Consider the following 20,059-nt stretch of genomic DNA (forward strand, 5'->3'; position numbering starts at 1 on the left):
TATGTCATCCTGGAGTGGAAGTAGCCACTTCATCTTTTTGGTATTTTTTATGTATTATCTATAGAATATTAATAAAATGCATTCTAATTTTACAGAGACAAGGCCTTTGCTGTGAATGCCAATAGATATCTCGTTCACTGAAGGGTGAATTGTCAGGAACTGAAAGAGAACGTAATTATTTTGAAATTTCGTGTGGATCCTGTCAATGTGGACTTTTCAGACAAACCGTTTTTACTGCAGTGCCAGTCACACCAGGGCACAGAACGTGCTTTCTTATACATGCTTTAGACAACAAGGAAATGAAGCACAATATAATTTATTTCTCACGTAAGCAGAACTCTCTTATTTTTCCATTAGTGACAGAATGTAGTTGCAGGTATCTTGTTACCAGAAGTCCTGACTGTGAATGAGATCGAGAGGCAGGTCTGGCCGCATTCCTTCAGCATTGCTTCCTCTTCAGGAGCCAAGACTTAAAGTTTTACTTTTTGTTTACAAAGTTCAGGTGATCAGGAAGTCAGCAGGTAAAAAAGAAAATCCATCAGTTCTGTTCCTCCTCTCAGTTTCCCAAGAGAAAGGTGAGGGACGACACACCTGCAGCAACATGCCACCATTAAGTGCTGCTCCTGCGTGAAGTGGGTAAAGATAGGCGATGAGATGGATGATAGCTTCAGCATGAAGTCCTTCTTAAAGGACCATCTTGGCTTCCTTCACTGCCTCTGGGATAAAATATGGCCACCAGAAGAAGCACCAGGGGAACCCATAGTGGTGACGGTCTCTGGGCAAAAATTAGATATGATGACTGTCCTGTATGATTTTGATGCCCGCACCAACGACGAGCTGAGCGTAATGCAGGGTGAAGAGCTTTGCAAGATAAGTGAAGAGGGGGAGTACGTGATGGTACGGAGAGTAACGGGCAGCCTGGAGATAGGATTGGTTCCTTCAACCTACGTGACCTTCACAAGTTCCCCCGTAAACTCCGTTTCCAACACTGAATCGTGAGTGTAAAAAAAAAAAAAAATACTAATTCCTGTTTGCTGAGTCTTCTATTCCCCTCTGATCAGTTATATTCCTAATTAATGTACATCTTGGGAGGGTTGTCCTATTGGACAGAACAGACCGGAGCCTACAGCTCTCACTATCCGCAGCTTTATTTGACTATTTTTATCATTTACCAGCTGCATGATAGTAATAATTCTGTATTACATGTAACATTAACCTGGGACAGTTCCTCGTTCACCATTTGTTTTGCTAGGGGGCCGTGGAAGATATGGTGGCCCTGCATGTGGGGTGGACTAACCATTCTTTTTTCCTCCATAGAGGTGTTTAACCAAGCATAGAAATGAATTCCTTCTTTGGGAGCCAAACACTGGCCCCATACCTCATAATCCAAAAGCCCTTAACCCCAAAATACAGTATTTAATTTGTTCCTCCCACTGGGTCCTTGTCCCAATAGTTTCCCTGTTGTTTTCTCGGACATGTGACTTCATGCTAATTATTATTTATTATTTTATTATTTATATAGCGCCAGCAAATTCCGTAGCCTAATAGGCAGTGTATGAAAAGTGATGCCCTACACTTTACATGAGATGTAAACCAATTCTGCAATCAAGGAAGATCACGAGTTTGGTCTGTTATTAATATAATTATCAGCGTGTCATTCTGCATAGTGTAGGGCAGCATCCTTCATGCAGAGCCCATCGATATGTAGAAGTGGTGTGTCCATGAAAACATGGCGATTTTGGTTAAATCTATTTACATTAATACCAGTTTTGCTGGTATTGACCTAAAGTATAAATTTCCCTGAAAATCTTCCCATTCCGCGAGATTGAAGTAAAAACTGAATTGCAAACATTAGAAAAAGTTGCTAATTTGGAAACATATCTCTCCTTGCTGCAGTCATACTTTGGCTATTTTAAGTCTGAATTTTATCATTTTAAGACCCTGTTTAATGAATGAATTGTGTGGGATCCTGGGGATTCTAATGTATTTCTATTTATTTATTTTGCTTTCATAACATTCCCAATCCGTGACTTACTCCTGTCTGTTTCCTCTCTTGCGGTTTCAGGGGTTTCGTAGAGGTAAGCCGAACAGAAGCAGAGAGACTGCTCCTCATGCCCCCCAATGTGTCTGGTTCCTATCTGATCCGGCCCAGTGATAGCAATGTCGGACTGTATTCACTGTCAGGTGAGCTCGGCGTGTGATTTTGGGGTGCTATGTCTGTCTACTTGGCACTGGAACATCCTGTGTTCTAAAAACCCATTATAAATCCAGACTAAGAATTGTTAGTAACCTGGAACGCTCATCACACTCAGCCAACCATCACCTAGCTGGGATTTATGGGCGTTGTAGTCTCCTGCAGCCTTTACTGAAGCACTCACCCTTTGATACCTCCGCTAAGATTAAATCATGAATTGGAAAAACAAATTGCAAAATTGAGGCTAAAATAGCTGGCTTGGAATTAATTCCCCCCACTCCCCTATAACCACAGCGCAGCTATCTGAGCCTCTGTTTGACAATTCAAAACAAACCCCCTGTTTCTCCATACCCATAAATACACACATTGTGATGGGCAAATAATGTCCACAGCTTTATCTAGACATATATTTAACAAATAAAAAAATGTAATTGTCAAACATATCTAGACTATAAATATCTCAGGGGATTTAATACCGTAAGGGTGCTATTAAACGGAAAGGTAGAATAACGGGACACAACCCTTTTATTTTATTTTTTCAATTATGTGCAGAGGGTTGGAGGAGCATGGCCTAGTCTTCCAGCAGAGGTGGTAAAACATGATACAATGTTAGATATTAAACAGGCTGTGATTTTAGACCTGAGATGTTCTGACTAGATGTGTTCCGTTTTAAAGGTGGGAGTGAAAGAAACTTTGAGTTCCCTTAGAAATGAATTAACTGAGGCACAACCCCTAATGTCTGACTGCCATCTGGGAGCCTCTACAGCTGGGGTTGCCCTAAAGGTAGATCCCCAGATATTTAAAAACTACAGCTTCCATGATGCTTTGTCATTTGAAAGGCATGCAAAGAATCCTGGGAGTTGTAGTTCTACAACATCTAAGGGGATCTACCTTTTATGAGCCCCTGCTCTACAGTCACCTCTTATAAAATGCTCCAGAAACTGTTGGTGCTATGAACAATATTTAGCTATATATCCATATGCTGGCTTAGCATATTGGGAGTTTTAATTCGTAGCATGTGTAGTGAAACTGTGACCCCTTGCTCACAGTCTAGTAAGTAAGAAATACAGTCTGTCAACATTCAAGAAATGCTAAAGTTCAGTTTGTCGATGACTTATCAGCATTCCTACACAGAAACACGCCTTCGCTGTGGGTGATACGAGGCATCAGCCCTGCACGCAATTATCGAGAACCGAAATGAAGACACTTATAAAAATGATTTCTATTTTATTTTTGGTGCAAACTAAGCAGGGCTCTGACATATCCGTTTTGGGCTGGTAATAGTAAGGCTGAGAATCCTTTCCTCCAATGAGAGGAATCTCTAGAGTCTTAATGAACCGTACACAACCAGGAGGGTTAATTGTCATGAATTTAAAGTGAGTTTCAAATTTACCGTCAAAATGGAGAAATTCTCCCAGTCCGTTACACTTTCAGTCCGACTAATTTAAACTTTCATTTGATATGAATTCGATTTCAATTCCGAACAATTCCCACTTTAGTGAATAAAACGTTGGTTAATTCACTATATAAAGAATTGTCGAAAATTCTCAAAACAAATAAGTGAATTGACATAAAAATAGCTCATTTAAGGCCATCGTTAATTATAAAGCTATAATTGTTTTTTTCCACTGTTTAAAACAAAGCAAATCTTTTTTACAAAAATGTTATTAATAAATGTATAAGAGAATTGTTTTTTATAGCTAATTTTTAGAGCTTCTGTTATTTACGGCTGAGTGTTCTCTGAATTCAGAGGCAGACAATAGACGGTTAACTGATCTCACCTACTGTTTGTTTTTGGGAGAGTCTTGCTTTAACCGTTAAATACCCCTGCATTGTACGTAGCTGTTAGAATCAATTGTTTGCGTTGGTTTTCTAAATTGGCAGAGACTTATCAAAGTTATCTTACATTTGGTGCAGTCGCTACGACAACCTGTGCACTTTGCAAGACCGGAATGTTGGTAGTTACTTCACTTTTGTGACTTTGCGTGACATTATTAAATAGGATCATTTGATAAATCCTTCCCCCATTGTGTGTGGCAAGATGTTGTTCTCCACTTTTGTTTAAGGCAATATTTAGCGCGCATGTTGTACGTTAGAATATGAGTACGCCTGCCCCTCACGGTACCCACTCTTTACTTCCTCACAGTGCGCAAAGATGAGAAAGTGATTCATTTTCTCATAAATAAAAACAATCGGGAGGAATTTTACCTGCAGCCAGGAAGAGTCTTTGCAACAATACAGGAACTTGTCAACTTTCACAAAATCAACTGGAAACTCCTGAAAATTCCTCTCCTGCAGCCGTATATTGAGGTGGCACTGGACGAGAACGATAGGGTGTATACCCCAGAGCAGGTAGGTGGTTAATGACCCACTGACAGGGTGTATACCGCAGAGCAGGTAGGTGGTTAATGACCCACTGACAGGGTGTATACCCCAGAGCAGGTAGGTGGTTAATGACCCACTGACAGGGTGTATACCGCAGAGCAGGTAGGTGGTTAATGACCCACTGACAGGGTTGTATTGTAGTGCTCACAATATTCACTGATAAATAATGAAGCGTTGTATTTTCAAGGCCAAATTTTTAAACATGGGGTGCCCGCCAATGCACCCCTAAATGATGTTTGAATATTGAAATAATGTGTATTGCAACACCAATCATTCTCAGCCAAGTGGAGCCTCCTTCAGACCACACAGAACATCAACAAAACATTAAAAGAGGATTTTTACTTATCCCTTATATTTAAAATATGTATTTACGAGGTCTGAAAAATAAAATTAAAACAGAAATCCACAGCTCTGTATCTACCTCTATCCTGGAGCTGGGTGCCTCCATCCTGGCTCCCTGGTGGAGATGAATAAGTAGTGACTAAGATCTACCATCCTGGTTCTCCTGTAGAGCTGAAAGGGTTGTAGATAGCAGGCTATGTTGGGGCATTAAGTTCCGCCAATTGCTGGAAGTTCGAGATGTAGGGAACCCTGTCGTGTCATAGCAATATTGTCTCTTTACCTCTGTTTATGTATTTTAGGATCTCAGATCGGATGATAGCTGGGAAAGACCCCGTTCAGAGTTCAAACTGCTTAATAGGCTTGGGGAAGGATTTTTTGGAGAGGTCTGGCAAGGTGTATGGAACAACAACAAAAAAGTTGCCATAAAGACCTTCAAACAAGGTTTGTATCCGAGTCGTGTCCATTCAAGGCCACGTGTGGAGTAGACATAGCACTGGGTGGCTTACGGTTTTATTACGACGCTGTGAGACAACTGTGTCTGATTTCCCCCACTCCCTCCTACCTATACGCTGCATGGAATGTTCTTTAAAAGCTAGCCCCTATTTGGTGGCTGAAGGGTTTGCCTTGGGTGTTTATGGTTTGATTGGCTTTGGTTATAAATAAATGTATGTTGATTTGTAATAAAGACATTAATCATGAATATAATCTTAAGTAGTGATAATGTTCGCCCTTTCTTCCAGCTCATATTGTCCAGGCTGACATGGAGAAAGAAATTAATGCTCTGAAGAACCTATCTCACCCTAACCTGATCCAGCTCCTCGCTATCTGTTCCATCGGAGAGCCCGTATATATCGTCACGGAGCTCATGACCAAGGGAAACCTGAATTCGTATTTGAAGAGTTAGTAGGCTGACAGACCGTGGGATTCTCATACTCGTTTGATTGCAGTTGTTAAGATTGTCTGTGGGATGCACGTCAGGCAGTAATGGGAATTTGCAACTTAATAGCAAAATGTTACCCAGAATTAAACCAGAAAACTGGGTTCTGAAACTCATTTTCTACGCTGCTGTTTTAGCCCCAAATTTGGAATCTGGTTACAAATGGCAGAATTCCGCTTTAGGCAAAACTGGCTATTTTTTGCCAGAATTATTTGCAGATTTCAATTTGATACTATTTGGATTTGAGCGGTAAACCCCTCTCTAGCGAATATTCCTTAATGGCAATTGTTCCACTTGATACTCAGTGAATGTGTTTTCACTAAATGCATAAAATATTAGAAATGCCAAAACAGTTTTCCGTTTCCCACACTCCCTCGTTTAGTTAAAATGTTGTACAGAGAAGAAGTAGAGTGTACAAAAGGAACACAATTTAAACACAACATCTCGCACACATCTAGTGAATGCAATTAGTAAATGTAAACAAAATGTATATTATTTGTATAGTTCATATAATTACTGCAATAGCCCAGCTAGTATCAAAAGCAGAATTTGGGTAGTTTGGGTTGCTCTTATTTGACAACCCCTCCCCCGATGGCTTTTTAGAAATAGTAATTTATTCCCCGTTTGCAGTTCCACTCGTCTCATGTCACTATTTTACATCAAATTAGACAAATTGCTCCGTAAACTAATACCAGGCGTACTGCTCAAATTGGACAAAACTGATGTAGGCTCCGCGGGACTGAGAATTCTGGGTGTCTGACATCTCAGGGGCTGGCTTATAGCTGCCAAGATTTTTACTCTTCAGGGCAAAGTAGTTATGGTGATGCTTTAACCCAATAGGTGAAAGTGATTATTAAATAAATTGGAATGACCTTTCCTTTTCAGCTAATCTAATAAATGTCTTCCTCGACAGGTCCCGAAGGAACGCGGTTAAGCTACGACTCGTTCCTGTACATTTTTTATCAGGTCGCCGAAGGTATGGCTTACCTTGAATCGGAAAAAGTGGTCCATCGTGATTTGGCCACTCGCAATGTCCTGGTGGGAGACGATCTCCTCTGTAAAATTGCAGATTTTGGACTGGCAAGAATCCTCAAGGTTGGTGTCCTACAGTTTCTACAGGTTCACTTGTCCATGTGGTAAAAAATGGATATTTAAGAAAAATAGACAAAAACGTCATGATTACTTTGCGATTGTGTTTGAATAGTTACCAATTAATATACTTACCGTTCTCAGCTGAGTTCCAATATAAACATGCCAGCTGATCTATTCGGTGCCTAAAGAGATCCCACCAGGGAAGCTGCATGGATAACCACCACCAACAACACCATCCCCACCACCACCGCCATCCCCACCACCACCGCCATCCCCACCACCACCGCCATCCCCACCACCTTGCCTATTTAGTACTTGTAATATTTATCATAAAAAAAATAAAAAGCCAAACCCCTGAAGGTGCAGGGCAGGTGCCCCATTTATCCCCACCTATTTTAGATTACAGTTTATATATTCACATTTTTTTTAAACGACACTTTACAGCAGCCTAACCTTTTGTGTTTTTTCAGGATGATATGTATTCTCCAGAGAAGAATCGTGCAGTGCCAATAAAATGGACGGCCCCCGAAGCGCTCTCACGCTGCAAATATACCACGAAATCCGACGTGTGGTCTTTTGGGGTTCTCATGTATGAAGTGTTCACGTTTGGGCAGATGCCATATAAAGGTGAGAGCAATTCACCGGACAAAACATGCTTTAAAAAAAAACTGAAAAATATGACCTAATGTCTGACCTTTTAGCTGCGTCAGACCGTGATGTAATAAATATAGTTCATGCATTTAAACGAAAACGGAGAGTCACATGAAAAACAGTCAGCACAACACAAGTTATAGCTGATTCACAATGTGACCGTCACCTCTAAACCTTCAGAAATTTACTGAAATTAATAAAAAAAAAAACTACTCTACAGATTTCAATAAGAGCCAGCACGCAGCGGGAGCAGTGTCTAACATATTATATGATGGGACATGTACTGGGGTTACCAAGACAAGCAAGCAATATAGATGGACATACCTCCGGGTGCTCCACATGGTAATGTCAGACACTGTATCTAATGTATGGTGATATCATGGGCCCAGCTCAGACAGTCGCTTACATTGTATCTAATGTATGGTGATATCGTGGGCCCAGCTCAGACAGTCGCTTACATTGTATCTAATGTATGGTGATATCATGGGCCCAGCTTAGACAGTCTCTTACATTGTATCTAATGTATGGTGATATCATGGGCCCAGCTCAGACAGTCGCTTACATTGTATCCAATGTATGGTGATATCATGGGCCCAGCTCAGACAGTCGCTTACATTGTATCTAATGTATGGTTATATCATGGGCCCAGCTCAAACAGTTGCTTACATTGTATCTAATGTATGGTTATATCATGGGCCCAGCTCAAACAGTCGCTTACATTGTATCTAATGTATGGTGATATCATGGGCCCAGCTCAGACAGTCGCTTACATTGTATCTAATGTATGGTGATATCATGGGCCCAGCTCAGACAGTCGCTTACATTGTATCTAATGTATGGTGATATCAAGGGCCCAGCTCAGACAGTCGCTTACATTGTATCTAAAGTATGGTGATCTCATGGGCCCAGCTCAGACAGTCGCTTACATTGTATCTAATGTATGGTGATATCATGGGCCTAGCTCAGTTGGTCGCTTACATTGTATCTAATGTATGGTTATATCATGGGCCCAGCTCAGACAGTCGCTTACATTGTATCCAATGTATGATTATATCATGGGCCCAGCTCAGACAGTCGCTTACATTGTATCTAATGTATGGTTATATCATGGGCCCAGCTCAAGCAGTCGCTTACATTGTATCTAATGTATGGTGATATCATGGGCCCAGCTCAGACAGTCGCTTACATTGTATCTAATGTATGGTGATATCATGGGCCCAGCTCAGACAGTCGCTTACATTGTATCTAATGTATGGTGATATCATGGGCCCAGCTCAGACAGTCGCTTACATTGTATCTAATGTATGGTGATATCATGGGCCTAGCTCAGTTGGTCACTTTTATTGTATCTAAAGTATGGTGATATCATGGGCCCAGCTCAGACAGTCGCTTACATTGTATCTAAAGTATGGTGATATCATGGGCCCAGCTCAGACAGTCGCTTACATTGTATCTAATGTATGGTGATATCATGGGCCCAGCTCAGACAGTCGCTTACATTGTATCTAATGTATGGTGATATCATGGGCCCAGCTCAGACAGTCTCTTACATTGTATCTAATGTATGGTTATATCATGGGCCCAGCTCAGACAGTCGCTTACATTGTATCTTTACCATTTTAATTACAGTTTGCTTTAAAGCAACACTTCAGACCCTTAAAGCACTTTAGCTTGCTGAAAAGCATGATGCGTGAAGGGTTTGTCCTATTTTTTTTCCATTTTGCAAAATGTGCAGATTTCAATAGAAATTGTCACTTTTATAAATTACACTGGTTCAAGCAGACTCCTGTTACTTCCTGGTTTGTTTAGCTCAGTGGAGATAAACTCAAGAGGCAGCAATTGTCCAGAGCACCTGCCTTGCAAAGACTTCTCATTGAGCTGCATTGGGGAGTCTGTGATTGGACAGCCACAGAAAGTCTGGGCGGGGTAAGAAGGGGCGGGCTTGCAAAGGCAGCAGACAAGAGAACTGCAGCTTTTGCAAACTGATTTTAGATAGAACTCCAATGAAAAATATGCATAATTAAATGCACAAGTTTAGATTTTGGCATATCAACTAAACAGTGATTTTAATTTATTTTGTATTTGGTCAGTGGAGTGTCCCTTTAATGCTCTGCGTGGTTTTGTGAATCAGAAACGTAGTCTATTTTTGTAAGACCTGAGCTTTTTGTCAATAAGCAGTTTAACCCCTTAAGGACACATGACATGTGTGACATGTCATAATTCCCTTTTATTCCAGAAGTTCGTCCTTAAGGGGTTAAAGTAAGCTGATAATGTATTTTTGTGCAATATTAATTTTTTTTTTTGTGCTATACTTTCCTCCAGACATGACAAACCCTGAAGTGTATAATCAAGTTGAGCAAGGATATCGACTGCCGAAAACCTCCAACTGCAGCACGGAGATGTACAAACTGATGTTGGAGTGCTGGGACAAAGATCCCAACAAGAGGCCCAGCTTTCAAGATATTGTGGAAACACTGTCTGTTATGAAAGACTTCAGTCAGTGAACCGCAGTCATTTTCAGATAACTGCCCCCCACTCAGACTAGCTGGACCACTGTCCATAGTTGTCCCTCCATAATGTGAAATGGTGGAACAAGGAGAATTAACGAGATTGCTCATTTACTACTGTCCTCTAAGAGCGAATAGCATCGTGTAAGTAAGGGGTAAAGATACCTCCCCAAACCGTGTCCTGTCCCAAGGATAAGATATATTGAACGTTATGCTCGTGGCACAAGACGATGGACTGGTCAGAAAATCCAAAATCTTGTAACTCAGTTGGATTTCAAGCTCTGTTTTCCAGACCATTCATGTCAGAAGAACACATCTTGTTGGTCACTGTTTCTTCTCAATATTACAAAGTTTTTTACTTTTTTTTACTTTTATGGGCAATCACTGTAATATGGTATATGAAGGATTAAAGTGAACAATCGTTAAGTTCCTGTTTTAACTCACTCACTACCTGAGCCCTAGAACACCTGGAAGATCTTTGCTGATGGCAGAAATGTTGATCTGATGGCAGGAAAGATGTCTTGTGTTCTGTTTGTTTTTCCAGTCTACTTCCAGGAGATAACGAGCTTAACGCAAAGCACTCCAACCGCCATAACCAGAGAAATGATTGGTGGCATGCGCAAGGCGAAGCCTCCCACTGTTGGACACGTACTGTAGATGTCCACGTCGGTATTATCTGATGCACAGACTTCAGGGTAGAAAGTCGCAGTTTGTCATGAACCAGGTTTGACAGAACCTAAAGACTCTGCACAGTAGTAACAATAAACTGCAGTGGTTATGGTGCTTAAACGTCTTCTTTACTTTAACATAGTATGATGTGTGTCTGGTTTTTAACTCTGTCATTTTGATTTGCTCACTGACACTAGAAAACTGTTCTTGGGATGCTGTGCGTGCCTCCGATTACGCACATCCTATATCGGTGAATTAGACAGAATTATGGATCCTTTCTTTGTTAAACCCCGTGATGCTTTTAATTGTTTGGTCTTCAGGATAGTCTTACACATCCCAAGCATTATTCAATTATTTAATGTTTTAAAGGGGTACCCGCTGCTGGAATATGCCCTGTTACATAGATAATGCAATCACAAATATTTCCAAAAATAGCGAACCAAAATAATAAAATAGAAAGTGTACCATTGTGTACCATTTTCTCCTTATTTTGCAAATCTCCGCACATTACATCGTGTATGTGGAACTTTGCCCACTTCAGGATTGAGTTTGGCCAACCACGAGATGATTCCTTTGCTCTATGGAGTTTCGACAGTTGCTTAAAGGAACAGTCCATTGAATGTGTTTTACTGGTTTAACAGATATACCCCCAAATATAATATGGCGGTATTTTCTTTTTCTCCATCCTACTGTCTACCACCTTTGCAACCTCCCCCCTGTGTTCCTGATACTGATGTTCAGTCTGTGCCAGGGAATTTACCAATTGAGAATCCTCTGTCCTGGAGCCATGAGCATGCACGCACGCAATCAGGGCTTTCCGATGCTTCTTAATAATTGAGCTGTAATCCATGGTGTCATGTTACTAGCGACAGCGGGGAAATGTCCTCTGTCAATCTGTGTTACAATATCTCTTGAACTGTGAGAGAAAGGTGACTAGTACAGTTTTTAAATGAAATATGGTGCACCGTGACGTGGTGACACCTCCTGGAATTGACACAGGAAGTCCATCTTCACTTTTGGCCAAAATGGCACACTCACGAAAAGTTACGCTAAAAAAAAAAGCCTAAATGACTTTATCGTGGAGTTCGAGAATTGTTCACAATCATTTGTACTTGGCCTTAATGTACAAATTAATTTGCCAGTTCAGTAGTTAGTGAGTAAATCTGTATGTCAGACAGAATAAGACACTTGCAGGGTTATCGGGGAATTCAAAGAGAATTTCAAATTTGAGTCCAAAGATTTGAGTCCAAAGTAGCTGATTTGGAAAAAATACTCCAAGTCCGCCATGGTCCCAGTTTGACTAATTTTTCTTTTTTTGCAGTGCGTTGTACAAACATGTTTAACGGTTGACAAGCGATCACACCTATATACACAAAGGTGAGTACATACATTGGACAAGTGAAAAACGTTCACTATTTTTCTATATAAAAAGATAAATACAAGGTGTGATAAATAACGAATACTAAAACTGGCAGCTACGTACGTTCACAAGCGTCTGGAAATGAGTGATAGCTCAAGAATAAAAAAAGTATGTGCACTCAAAAGTGGATACTTTAGAAAATATATTTATTGAGATAAAACTCATATAAAATAAATATAAATAGAATAAATCAAAACAAACACTAAATGAATAAAAATAAAAACATGAACCCACTGTTATCAATAATGCACAAATGAACTCTATATTTATAGATACATAGTATAACGTGGAATATCAAAACAGCTGCCTAAAAGGTAACACAATATATGTGAAAAAAAACAACACAAAATATATACAAATGAGAAAGAAATAATAATAATAGTACCTGCCTCGGTGTGGGCCCCCCACCGAGGTATATATGAATGGAAAAAAGAACCAAGTAAAAAATAAAAAAAGGGGAGGGGCTGACCATCATGGCCGCCGGACGTGTTTGCCGTGAGCTCCCTACAACTGCCGCAGATTACTGCACTACTAAGCGGGATGCCAACCCCAAAACTCACCCAGCCGGGTACCGAACCGACTCTAATGACGGGGGAGAGCTCCGACCCGAGCACAGAGACAAACGCGCCGGACCACGGCCAGACGCAGAACCGGCGGCCTACACACCTGCACACCAGGCGAGTCTAACGGAGGGTGGAAACGGCCGTTCCTCCAGCCGGGGACCGCGGGTTATGCATGAACCACCCGTTCCCCCCCCCCGGACCGGTGGGGGTTATCCCGGTCCATACAGCATGCAAGGCAACCTCACAAACATACTACTGCACAGACAGCCCGAGCAAGGCCCACTAGGCACACCTAAGATGGCCGCCAGCCGGGAAAAGCTACAGTCACAAGCAAGCCAGGGGACCCAGGAATGGCTGATCACTTTTAATGCCAGATTTGAGGCACTGTGCCAGGACTTTTGGGAGCGACTTGACCACAGACCTCAGGTGACACTGACCCCTAATATCTCAAGGCCCAAAGATGCCCTTAAAGCGACTAATTTACCGCCTCACTCAGAGCTCACCCTAAAGCATGGCACACCCCTATCTGCACCTCTTGCTACACGGGGGAAGGGAAATGCTGGACTCTATGCTGGCTCTTCTTCCAAGCCGGGGACCCAAGTGGTGGTAACTCCCCACAGCCATCCATACACCCCAGGGGAGGTCTGTAACACGACAGACCCGGGGGCCCACGATCCTGGTGAAGGGATCAATGGAACACTGGCACGGGTGCCCGCACAGGCCTTGGGCCGAAGATGCAAGGAGCATGGACCACGCAGACCCTCAAGCCGACGGCAGGACAGTGCACCTACCCTTCTCAGACAGCTCGCCTGGAGGGATGAAGAGAGAACAGGGGTGCCGTGGCATAGCCTGAATGCGGACACGCAGGGACTACCACTCCAAGGAGTTGGCTGAAAGCCGCGCTCACACAAAGAAAGGCTGCACCAAATGCTGAAACCCAGTGGCGCCCGCGACTGCAACCCACTTCTCACGCCTTGATATGTTCATGGATGCTGCTAGACTGACTGATTCTCACTCGTTTTTCTTATTCTGGCCGCCTACCAGAACCCGCTTCAATGGATGCATGCATTAGTAAATACCTGATAAGGCTACCAGCGTGCTTGCAAAAACGTAATTTCATGATAAGAAATGTTTCGCTCTTAATTGCTCTTTATGCCCAGTGGTCACACAGCTCACTAGTGTAAAGCTGTTATCTAGCCAGTGCCTCGCACTACATAGAATCAGCGTTACCCCTGATGACGGCGTGTGGAACACGCTGAAACGCGCGTCGGGTTTTAGCCACTTTTTCACTCACGATTTGAGCACTCTGCACAGATGATTTGTCACTTATTTAAACTCTTGGAACCTTTTCTAATGTTAGTTTGAGCTGAGATTAGAACACCCTTGAAGGTGTTTCCTTAGGAGTATGGGGTTTAGCATAGAGAGTGTTTGTTTGCTGGGAGTCTACAAGTGGGGGGAGAGGTTTATATTATATGGTTGGTTTTTTGATACCTTACCTAAAACGTTTATATATGCTTATGCATTTACCTCTCTCCTTTATTTCTCCCCTCCTCTCTTATTGCTTGTACACCCTTAGCCAGAGCACTATTTAGTTTATCTCCTTTCTATTTTAGGCCCTTAGTAGGCTATTAATTAGCCACTTCCATTTCGTGCCTGGCCTCTCCTCTTTCCTCTCTGTCTCTCTCTATTTAGACTGGTTACCATTAGTTTTTATTTTATTTTAAGTCTGGTGTATTTTTCTATTATAGATAAGTCTGGATTGGAACACCCTTGAAGGTGTTTCCCAGGAGTATAGGGTTGGAACACTAAGGGTGACTACTTGTGGAGGAGTTTACTATATGTGGGGCTATATGAATGTGAGATTATGATCCACACATTCCATTACCCACTACTCTCCACCTAGCCTCTCCACCCATATGAGTGTTTCTATACCCTTAGCCCAAGCATCATTGAGTCATTATTATTATTATTTTTCTTTTCTTTTTAGAAGGATTATATACAGTAGGCTATTATTTAGCCACCTATCTCTATTTTTGATGGTGGGTTATTCCTCTTAACTGTCTATTTAGATTGGTATTTATGTATACATTGTATTATATACCTTAATAAAGTTATTTATTATTTTCTTTCCTGTTAACATTTACTATTGGAATTGGACTGGGTAATTGTCCTCATGGTTGTCTCTTAGTTAGACCACCTTTGGATTTATTTTCTTTGTTTTGTTTCATTACCCTAGGGTTACCCCCTTTCTACCCAGTCTAGGTGACCATCCCTTACCTAAGAGACGGTAATAGGGTAGTGTTTTGTCCTCCCTGTTTTCTGGTCCCTTAAGGTTTCATCTATACATAGAATCAGATATGCCTTAATATTATAGAGCTTGCCTATTAATCTTGTTGACATGCTACCACATACCAAGCGAGGTCATTATCTTATCGTTACTTGTCTTATGCCTGCATCTATTTTAACTCCTATGTTGCTTTCAACTGTGAGCTTACTGTTTACTCATGTGTTACCAAATGTCTGACTTTATTAACTTAGCGAGGTACTAATCGGATCTTATGATCCATAGCTTGTTTTTTCCAACTACAGTTTACAGACACAAAATTTTACAATCGTTCTTTATTTACCGTTAAACTGTACTATACCCGTTTCGATAATCAACATAACAAAATAGTGGCATCACTGAACAAGGAAGTGTACCTATCAGATGCGAATGTTGTATTAACCCCATTTTGTGAACAAACCGTACTCTAACCTTTTCTCTTCTGTATCCCATCACTTATGCCACAATAAAACAAAGATTAACAAAAAAAAAAAAGGGGAGGTGAGTGGGAGTTCTAAGCAGCGGACCTCCGACCCACTCCAAAGGGGATCCGTCAGATGCCGATGGTGTGCACCGCGGTCGGGGTCTTCAAAAAAGACCGCGGTGTAGTTGTAGCAGACCGCCCACAGGTGCAGCTGATGGAATACAAACGAGCTGTAAACATATACCGCGGTCGGTGTCTTCACAAAAGACGGCGGTATAGATGGATGAAACAGCCGTTAGTATATCCGAGAGTCCCAATTACCAGGGGTCGGGAGTGTGTTGACACTAAGAACCTCACTCGCAAAAGAAAAATCAATGACATAAAATAAAAATAGAAATACAATCAAAAATAGGCAGTCGAAAAAAACACCGTGGGCCCAGCAATGAAATGCAGCCACGTCTACGCGTTTCGTCCCGCCCACGGGACTTTATCAAGACTAGATAGCTGCAAAAAAGACCTGATTTAAATACCTCCAAGGTAATGAAGTAATTAGACATGTAAAGGGGAAACACCCTAAACTGTGAAAATGTATCAAATATACTTGACAGAATAGCAAGAATTTATATACATATGTGAATAAAAAATACTCTTTCAAAAAAACAAAATATATAATATATAATAGTTAGGCAACACAATATAAATAACTGAACAAAATGATGATCAAAAAATACAAAATTATATACATATGTACAAAAAATCAATCAAATCACCATTTAAAGGGACAGACTTCATTTTTACAACATATAATTAGAAACCCTTGATAGATATTGGGATGTCACTACCAGTGACCAAAAACAATAAATACATATACATCTCATAAAATAAATACAGGAACAAATATCCCCACTAGACATAGGTGTGGAGTGAACCAAGAATGGACACCTAGGTACTTATCACCCATAAAACAAAGGAGTAGAGTGAACATGAGTACTCAGAACAGCTCTAACTCCTCATTCAAGCCATTGGGTGTCATGGTATTGAGCCTGAAGATCCAAACTGACTCAGACTTAATCAGTTCTCTTTTCCTTATAGCCCCATCTTGGTGGGGGGGAATATGAGCTATCCCCATAAGTTGAATACCAGATGGATTTTTCTCATTAAAAATGGCAAAGTGACGGGCTACTGAAGACTTGATGTCATTACAAATAATGGCTGTTCTATGCTCACAAAATCTACATTTTAGGGGTCTTGTAGTTTGGCCTACATATTGACGCCCACATGGGCAAGTTAGTAGATATACCACAAAAGAAGTGTTACAAGTGATTTCAGATTGAACTGAAAAGATTGTCAGAATTATTATAGGGGCTAAAGGTAGAACTCTGATGGCAAATATAGCTACATGTAAGACATTTAGTATGACCACAAAATTTAGTTTATGAACCACTTTGTTTTTCTCACTGGAATGATGTAACTTGGAGGGGGCTAGGATATTCTTTAAACGTGGGGCCTTTCTAAATGTGACATTCGGGACTTCTGAGATACAAAACGATAGCCATGGGTCCTTGGTTAGAATAGGCCAGTGTATATAGAAGATATTGATGATATCGTCAAAACCCTTATTGAATGTGGTAGAAAATATAGGTGTAGAACCTTTTCCCACCTTTTTGGTACTGATATTATACTTGGCTCTTTTCAATGTGGAAACATGAGATTTTCCCAATAATTCAAGGATCGTATAATGCTCATTTGTATGAGATACATGTTCTACATGAGTCAACGACGTTGTCAAGGTCAAATTAGAAGGACTCAGGACTTGAGACTTAGGCCAAAGTGTATGATTTAAACTATGCCCTTTTTATATAGGCCTTCAAGATCTTATTTTTATATATAATACAAGTTATCTCTAATCTAGGTAAGCTTGAGGAGCCAACAACATAATCGAAATGTAGAAAAGAATAGAAAACTCTCGGATGTCCCCAGGAGAGGGATACGAAATATGCACGTGGAAATACCGCAGGAGAATACAAGATCAATCAGAGTATATGTAAATTTGTGGTACATGCTTAGTTAAACCCAGTATTCAGGATGTAGATTGTGATGGAACAAAATGAGAAACGTAACTAATGAGCCTGGTCATAGAGAGAGTAATGAGGTGTGCTGAGGGGGGTGGAAGTGTCTCACCATTTATTATAATGTAAGTAACTCGTTAGACTGAAAAAAAACATCCCTGGTTTGATCTGTGTTGTGCCACAAACAATCTAATAAGACACATCTAGCTCTGAAGCAACAAACGCTCTAGTTGATAAAAAATGGAAACATATTCATATAAAATAAAATAGGTGCTGTGACGAACTGATCCTCGTCACGTGTTCTTGGAGGGGCCTGCTGGCCAGCCTCTTACCAAAAGACTATGGGCCCTTTAAAAGAACTACGTGAACAGACTTGGTTTGTGGGATTTTATATTTGGTTCGGGAACCAAACAGCCGCACGAACCGGAGACCACCCTGGAGCTTGTTAAGCCTAATTGCTACTTTGTAGCAGTTTCCACCGCAGTGTTCTAAGTGTTCGTCTGGTTGGCCACAATTCCTAGGGATGACCACGAGGTGGCGACCATCTTGTTCACATGAAAGCAGGCAGCGGTGTTTGGACATGAATGTCATGGAACTGAATATGGACACAGAAACTCCTGAACACCGCTGGACTTCCAGCATCGCCTGCCAGTGGTGTACACACAACCCATGGGGCCCCGGTGCGAAAACTGATCCGGGGCCCCCCCTCCCCCCGCGTGAGCGCTTACTCTGCGCAGGCTGGGGCCGCATCACATGACGGCGGGCACCTGGTCGCAGGGCTGCGACCTGTGCGACCGCGGTATGTATGCCAGTGCATGCATAAACACATACACTTAAAGGACCACTACAGACACCCAGATCACATCAGCTCAATGAAGTGGTCTGGGTGCCAGGTCTCTCTAGTTTTAACCCTGCAGCTGAAAACATAGCAGTTTCAGTGAAACTGCTATGTTTCACTGAGGGTTAATCCAGCCTCTAGTGGCTGTCTCATTGACAGCCGCTAGAGGATTTTCTGCGATTCTCACTGTGAAAATCACGGTGAGAAGACGCTGAACGTCCATAGGAAAGCATTGAGTAATGCTTTCCTATGGGTGGTTTGAATGCGTGCGTGGCTCTTGCCACGCATGTGTATTCGGAGCTGAGAGGCGGATGGGGACGGAGAGATCCCCAGCGTTAAGGGAGTCCGGCGTTGGAGAAAGGTAAGTGCTTAAAGAACCACTCTAGGCACCCAGACCACTTCAGCTTAATGAAGTGGTCTGGTTGCCAGGTCCAGCTAGGGTTAACTAATTTTTTTATAAACATAGCAGTTTCAGAGAAACTGCTATGTTTATCAATTAGTTAAGCCTTCCCCTATTTCCTCTAGTGGCTGTCTCACTGACAACCGCTAGAGGCGCTTGCGTGATTCTCACTGTGAAAATCACAGTGAGAGCACGCAAGCGTCCATAGGAAAGCATTATGAATGCTTTCCTATGTGACCGGCTGAATGCGCGCGCAGCTCTTGCCGCGCGTGCGCATTCAGCCGACGGGGAGGAACGGAGGCGGAGAGGAGGAGGAGAGCTCCCCGCCCAGCGCTGGAAAAAGGTAAGTTTTAACCCTTTTCCCCTTTCCAGAGCCGGGCGGGAGGGGGTCCCTGAGGGTGGGGGCACCCTCAGGGCACTCTAGTGCCAGGAAAACGAGTATGCTTTCCTGGCACTAGAGTGGTCCTTTAAGACACACACACACACACTAACACTAACACACTCACTAACACACACACACTCACTAACACTAACACACTCACTAACACACACACACACACTCACTAACACTAACACACACTCACTAATACTAACACACACTCACTAACACTAACACACTCACTAACAATAACACACTCACTAACACACACACTCACTAACACTAACACACTCACTAACACACACACTCACAAACACTAACACACTCAAACGTTTTTTTTTTTATTTAATCCCCCCAGCCTCCTTACCTGTGGGAGAGCTGGGGGGATTCCCTGGGGTCCAGTGGTGTTGCTGGCCAGGCTGTCACCCGGCTGGCTGGCGGGCGCGCGAGGGAGCACTGTCCCCTGAGTGCTCCCTCTTCAGCTCCCTCGCGCGCCGCGTACTGATGCCGGAGCCGGAAGATGACGTCATCTTCCGGCTCCGGTTTCATTGCGGTGCGCAAGGGAGCTGAAGAGGGAGCACCCAGGGGACAGTGCTCCCTCGCGCGCCCGCCAGCCAGCCGGGTGACAGCAGGGCTAGCCTCGGGGGGCCCGGAGGTGGCCGGCTCCTGGGCCCCCCAGCAGAAGAGGCTGGCCCCGTGGTTACATACCTGGGTCGCAGGGCGGCCGGGCCCCCTGGTGGGCCGGGCCCGGTCGCAGCCGCGACCCCTGCGACCCTGGTATGTACGCCACTGTCGCCTGCGTTTGGTTCCACAACACTTAGAAAAGAGCTGTTCTGTGGAAGCGTTTCCACAAACAAGGGGATCAA

At 42.5% G+C, this 20,059-nt stretch overlaps 1 protein-coding gene across 1 annotated transcript; it reads left to right on the forward strand.

The window, feature by feature from the left end:
• Window positions 1-470: 470 nt before the first annotated feature.
• SRMS (src-related kinase lacking C-terminal regulatory tyrosine and N-terminal myristylation sites) lies at window positions 471-11,248 on the forward strand. Its single transcript, XM_063459670.1, has 8 exons — window positions 471-995; window positions 2,066-2,184; window positions 4,341-4,546; window positions 5,221-5,362; window positions 5,662-5,820; window positions 6,772-6,953; window positions 7,421-7,577; window positions 9,924-11,248. Exons 1-8 carry the CDS (start codon window positions 655-657, stop codon window positions 10,103-10,105), a joined length of 1,488 nt encoding a protein of 495 aa, XP_063315740.1. The 5' UTR covers window positions 471-654; the 3' UTR covers window positions 10,106-11,248.
• The last annotated feature ends 8,811 nt before the right edge of the window (window positions 11,249-20,059 follow it).

This window comes from Pelobates fuscus, chromosome 6, assembly GCF_036172605.1.
Source record: "Pelobates fuscus isolate aPelFus1 chromosome 6, aPelFus1.pri, whole genome shotgun sequence".
Classification (NCBI taxonomy): Eukaryota; Metazoa; Chordata; class Amphibia; order Anura; family Pelobatidae; genus Pelobates; species Pelobates fuscus.

Bases quoted from the DNA above. Each gene is read 5' to 3' on its own strand.
- SRMS (XM_063459670.1), top strand. From the start codon at position 655: ATGGATGATAGCTTCAGCATGAAGTCCTTCTTAAAGGACCATCTTGGC. The intron at 5,363-5,661 runs GTTTGTATCCGA...CCTTTCTTCCAG, and splicing joins CATAAAGACCTTCAAACAAG to CTCATATTGTCCAGGCTGAC. The intron at 6,954-7,420 runs GTTGGTGTCCTA...GTGTTTTTTCAG, and splicing joins GACTGGCAAGAATCCTCAAG to GATGATATGTATTCTCCAGA.